At 42.9% G+C, this 6,000-nt stretch overlaps 1 protein-coding gene across 1 annotated transcript in view; it reads right to left on the reverse strand.

The window, feature by feature from the left end:
- LOC108135413 (netrin-B) overlaps positions 1-4,849 on the reverse strand; it is a 75,910-nt gene extending 71,061 nt beyond the window's left edge. The window contains exons 1-2 of the mRNA XM_017256120.2: positions 4,118-4,849; positions 1,697-3,210 (exon numbers count right to left, since the gene is read on the reverse strand). Coding sequence (XP_017111609.1) covers positions 1,697-3,210; positions 4,118-4,119 — 1,516 coding nt within the window. The 5' untranslated portion in view covers positions 4,120-4,849. The remainder of the gene's footprint in view (positions 1-1,696; positions 3,211-4,117) is intronic.
- Positions 4,850-6,000: the final 1,151 nt, after the last annotated feature.

Raw genomic sequence — 6,000 nt, forward strand, 5'->3', positions numbered from 1 at the left:
AGACAATCGTCTCGAGCCGAGACATTCAACTGCACCATTCCAAGTCTCGAATAAAACACCTAAAATGCAAAGAGTAGAATGTGGATGGCAATTTGATGCGATGGCATCGGCATCGGCATCGGCATCGGCATCGATGGCGTTTGCCAGTGCGAATCTAAAGTACTCAATGCGAGCGGGCTGAAGTGACGACAGGATGGGGAGGATTGGGAGGATCGAGGAGGAGGAGGAGGAGGAGGGGCACAATCGCACAATGCTTGCAATTGAAAACGGCACTTGAATTGCAGTGCCCCCTGAAATTTCCCGCTGGCCCATAAATGCACTCAATTGCACTGTCGTCCGGCCAGTGTGAGTGACCATGAAAAGACCTCTGCTCTTGACCGAGGGCAGCTCGAAAGATCAATGGCAGTGGAGCAGGGTGGCCAACAATGTGGGTTCAATGAAAGAATGCTTGCCACTGACGCCACATTGGCTTTATAAATGAATTAGTACAGGTCCAAAGTAGCTGCATACGTGTCACACATATAAAAGAGGACCTCAATTTAATTTTGTTTTTCTTTTGAACTCTATTCAATGCTCAACGCCATTGTTTGCTCCAAAAGAAGCTCACAACTTAATACCACTGATTATTTAAATCTGAGCTTAACAAGAATAGCGTAAGGGTCTTCGCTTTTAAAACCAATTCAATTTAAACACTATATAGTTCTTTATCTTTTCACACTGCGTTTAGGCGGAGCCAAACACTTTGTTGCAGATAACACTATCTCACTTTTATATTTATCTTGAGTACGTTCGAAAATCGATTTAAATGCCAGCTATAAACTATAGGTTAGATAAGACTTGTTCATTGCTTTAAAGAACCCATATGACACTTTGATAATTGGTCCATCCTTAATTTCTTTATGGTATTTGAGTTAAAAAAAATAGTTTATTATGAGGCATTAAATAATTAAGAGACCAAAAACTTATTTTGGTGTGATTTTTGAAGAATTTTAACCAAAAGGTTGAAAAAATACTGCAGTACAAAATTGGGTTTTAGAGAGGCCTCTTTGTTTCTAAAAGGTTTATCCATTAAAGTGACAAAGAGTGCAAGGATTTTTTTTAAAGATAAAAATTAGGGATCCAACAAAGTTCAGCTTAGAATTAGTTTTTCGGGTAACTTCTTATTATTTAAGGGTTTCCCAAGAAAAGAGTAAGTTAAAAGTAAACTGAAATTATAATATTAATTTATTGCTAACAGATTTCGAAAGAAGAAAAATGATAAATTTCTTAAACCTAGATAAACCTTTTTCAGGGTTCCCCAAATAAAGTGATCAGAAAAGAGTGAGCTAAAATTATAGATGTATGTTTATTTTAAGATTTTGCAAAATAAGTAAAACGGGTGAATTTAAAAGTAAAATTCTTGAAACTTGACCATCAAAAATTATTACCCAAAAGAGAATAGGCAAGTTTATAATCGAAAAATGAAAATAGGCGAGCACCAAATAAGATTTTTAAAACTAGATAAACTAAGAATTGGTTTCAGGTTTTCCCCAATAAAGATCTAGCCCGAAATTTGTTGTAGGCAAAAGGTTTTCCAAAAGAAGAAAGCTGGGTATGCTGAAAACATATTTCGTAAAACTTCTTGATTCTTCAAGGTTTCTTCAGTTTCTTAACCCTAGCCCCACAGAAAGTAATCGGAATAATGAAAAGTACTCACTCTTGCACTCGTTGGCATCGTTGTCGGTGGCCCTGCCCCAGGGGCGGTCGAAGTAGAAGGGCTTGCAGCGTTCGCATTCGGGTCCGGCGGTATTGTGTTTGCAGGCGCAGGTCATGGCCAGCTTGGCGCTCATCTGCGACGTACTGCGTCCAAAGTGGGCGGCCAGCGAGGGGGCGACGGGCGTGTCCTCATCCTGGCCATCCTGATCTGGGTCAGGCAGTCCAGATCCCGATGTCGATGGCGATGACGATCCTGAGCCAACGGTGGCCACACATTCAGAGGCATGGCCATTGCACTTGCAACGTCCGCCGACGGCAAAGTCCGAGACGGCGTAGTGCTGGGAAATGGGCAGGGTCACGGGGGCGGCGGCGGCGGCAGAGGCAGAGGAAACTGTGGTGGAGGGCATGGTCTTGCCCGGAGGCGTGACCTTTGGCGGAGGCGTGGTGGCAGCCATTTTGCTCTGGTAATGCTTCTCGTACACACTGCCCTTGTGTTTGCCCTGTCGCTTGGAAACGGACTCACCATCGCTGGCATAGTCCAAGTGCAGATGATCGTCGTCCAGTTCCAGATGCTTCTTGGGCTCCTCGTACTCATCGTAGGCCCCGTCGGCACTATCGTTGTCCTGCAGATTGTAGTCGTACTCGTCCTGCTCGCCATCTAACTCCAGATCCGCCTCATCATCCTCGTCCGCCTCCCGACTGCCGCCCATTTCGTCACTGAAGGCATTTGCATTTTTGACCTTCAGCAGTTGGGGTGGCAATTCCAGGCGATGAAAGACCACCCGAATGTCCGTGGCCGTTACCCAATCCTGCAGGACTAGCGACGAGTCCAGGTCACTGGCCGAGGGACGACCTTCCAACGTATTGAACGCAAACCGCTGCGCCGCTCCGCCCGTATCGTGCTGCGAATTGATGCACCGCGCCTCCTGCTCATTGAACTTGGAGATCTTGGCCCGATCGGGGCGACCGTAGAACTTCTGGCACTGCGAACTGTAGAACTGGAAGGGCTGCCAGGTCTGGCCAAAGTCGGAGCTCTTGAAGATGGCCAGCGAGTCGGGACGGGGCGATCGGGGGCAGAAGGAGAGCGATATGTAGGTCAGCTCGTACTTCTTGCCCAGCGAGAGGGTCAGGGTGACGTTGTCCGGCGGCGCGGTGTCCGGATCGTGGGGCACATTCACCGCTCCCGAGCGCCAGCAGGTCACGTTGCTCGGATTGTTCAGATCGGTGAGAGCCGACGGGCCGTACCGCTGCTGTTCGCATGGCCGGCACTCGCCGGCGTTGCCGTCCCGCAGCAGCTCACAGTACCGCTCCGGCTGTTGGGCGCCACAAACGCTGGACGCCTGCACCGGATTGCCGTAGGCGGCATTCACGAAACTGGGCAGACACTTGCGCGGCTTGCCCTCAAAGTAGCACGGATCGTTGGCCGATATGCCGGCGGCGACGGCAAAGGATCCGATGGCCAGTGCCAGGATTAGGGGCAGGAGCAGGCCCATCGCTGTTCCTGTCGCTCTGACCCTGGAGTTTGGAGAAGGCAGAACTATATAGTCGAGGCTGGCTAACGACTATTGACACCCAGTAAGCTTCACATATTCCCTGCTGTTGAAACTTGACTTAAACTAGGGCTCTTTCGACACTTACGCCAGTTTTCTCAGCAAATCACTATCAAATCTAAAGGCTTTGTGTGCGCTGACCTTTAATTTAAACCTTTGCATTGACTAAAGAACTAGTAAAAGCCACTTAACATAAAATAGTGAGTCCGAAAAATTATAAGACTCAATTCATTTAAATTGATTTCACAATCATTCCAAACCGTTTATAAGTATTTAAAATATTAATGCATTTATGCGGACTTTTTATTTAATTGCAATATAAAATACAAACCTCTAGTCAGGTTAAAAGAAAAAAAACCAAATTGTATTCACTTTTTCTTTAAAACTGTTTTCACTCAAACATTGATGTATTCATTAAGAACCTTATTTAATTATACTAAAGTCAAACTTTCCTAACGGGAAAATAATTCAAGTTAAAGCCTTTGAGTTAAAGATTTTATCAAGTGGTAGCCAAAGCTAAGTAAACAAAAAAATAAACATAATCAACCTGTTTTCACTTGTAATTAAAAACTTTTTTATTGAATTATTTTAAAGTTCAACTTTCCTAACAAGAAAATAATTTTAGTTTTGCAATTTATAGTTAAGCCTTTAAGCTAGAGAATGTTTGTCCAGTGCTCACCAAAAATAAATAAACAAAAAATAACTTGATCTTATTTAAACGAATTAACTACTCGTCCATATACGATTAACTAGTTTGGTTTGTTTAAGAAGAACTCGGCAAAAAGTAGGGTAATATAGCATTTAATTTTTAAGTTTCAGATGACAGCTGGGGAATATTCGAAGCTTATGAGTTCCCAGCGGCTTTTACGTACATTGGCTCGAATGCGAAATACCTCGTTCTCCTCGAGTCCCACTATCTCTAACTCCTTCTGTTTCACTGTTTTTTATGAACTCTGTGTTTTTTTTTTCGTTAGCTCTCTGTCTCAGTCACACACTCGCGAAGATCGGGGCGCGGAGTCGCGGTCACCAAACAAACAAACAACAAAAACAACAGGAAGACGCGGCGACGGCACTCGCGGCGTCACTGAGTCTGCCACAGCATGCAACAGCTGCCAAAATCTCAGTTTCTCCGATTTCGATTTCGATTTTCTGTTGTCTCAGTGACTTCTGCTTCACTTCTCCAATTCTCCAATCCGATTCTCGGGCTGCGTTGCCACTCGGTCAACGGCCAGCGTGGTTCTGTTCGCCGCAACGACGTCCTCGCGCCAGTTTGCCCCCAAAAAAGGTCCTTATTGTTCAGAGTTCTGTTCTGTTGACTCTCGTTTCGTTTCGCTTCGACTCGTCTCGTTTCGTTTCCGATTCGTTTCGTTTCGTTCCGTTTCTCTCGTCCTGTCGCACTAAACGATATATTCACCTCCCTGTCGGCGGAGGCTGTCGTCCCACTCCTCCCACACTCGACAACACTCGTCACACTCGAAAAAAAAAGAACCGACGCACACTTCGGCTGAATTTCGTACGAGCCGAATTCGAAATCGCCTCGGAATCGAATCGCTCGCTTGCGCCGCTCTACGTTGTTCACCTGGGAAACGCTCGGTCGAAAGTGTTGTTGGCTCGCCCGCAAACAAAACACCATCCGCTGTGCGGATGTCGATGTCGATGTCGCTGTGGATGCGGATGCTGCTTGGCAACATTTGCTTAGCCCGCAACATTTGTATTTGTATTCGTATTTATAATTCTTTTATTCAGTCTCTTCTTGTTTAAAACTAAGTTAGGCTTACTTAAACTGTAAATATTAAAAAAACAAAAGCAAGAAAAATGAAATATTTTTTAAAACAACCAGATTACGTTCATAGATTGCGTGTATGTTTGAAAACACTGAAGCTAAAATGATTTTTCGGTTTTTTCGGTTTTTTTCCGATTTTAATAAAACTGAAACCGCAGTTCGATTTTGGTTTTACTCTTTTTATTTGAATAATTCGATTGTTCCCACGGGAACGATTTTAATAAAATAAAGACTTTATATCTTTTCACTGAAATTATAATCCCTCAGAGAAGGTAATAGAATACTGATCAAATATATAAAACATTCCAAAGCAATATACAAAAGCTATTAGTTGTTGGCTAGCCAAGCCAAACAGCAAAACGGCGAGAGAGCGTGGCTTTGATTCTGTGCGGATGCTGCTTGTCAACATTTGTTTCTCCGGCAACATTTGTTACATCTGTCCGTATTTATTGTTATTTTATTTAGTTTTTTGTTGCTTAAAACTGCTTTAGACGTACTAAAATAAATATCTTAAAAAAGAAATACTAATCAAAATAATATAATATTCCAAATACACACATACACATACACCTAAGTTTAAGTTGATGGCTCGCCCCGCAAACAAAATACCAAAACGCAGAGAGAGCGCGATTTTGTGCGGCTGCGAATGCTGCTTGGCAACATTGGTTTCGTCGGCAACATTGTCTGCATCTGTTAGTATTTAATGTTGTTTTATTCAGTTTTTTGTTGCTTAAAATGTTACAAAAATAAATAAATCTTTATAAAAAGAACTGATCAAAATTAGATAAAATTCTAGAAACATACACAAAAATTTCTAACCAAACTAACGCTAATCCAGTTTATCCAGTTTATTTATTCTATAACCTCTGTGGTCGTTTCTAGATCAGATATTACATAAAAAGTTTTTAAAATGGTCCACAACCTTTAATATAAGCTTTGCCTATACATATCATCTAATTTTTTCATATTAGT

Source organism: Drosophila elegans, unplaced genomic scaffold, assembly GCF_018152505.1.
Source record: "Drosophila elegans isolate 14027-0461.03 unplaced genomic scaffold, ASM1815250v1 contig_149, whole genome shotgun sequence".
NCBI classification, from domain to species: Eukaryota; Metazoa; Arthropoda; class Insecta; order Diptera; family Drosophilidae; genus Drosophila; species Drosophila elegans.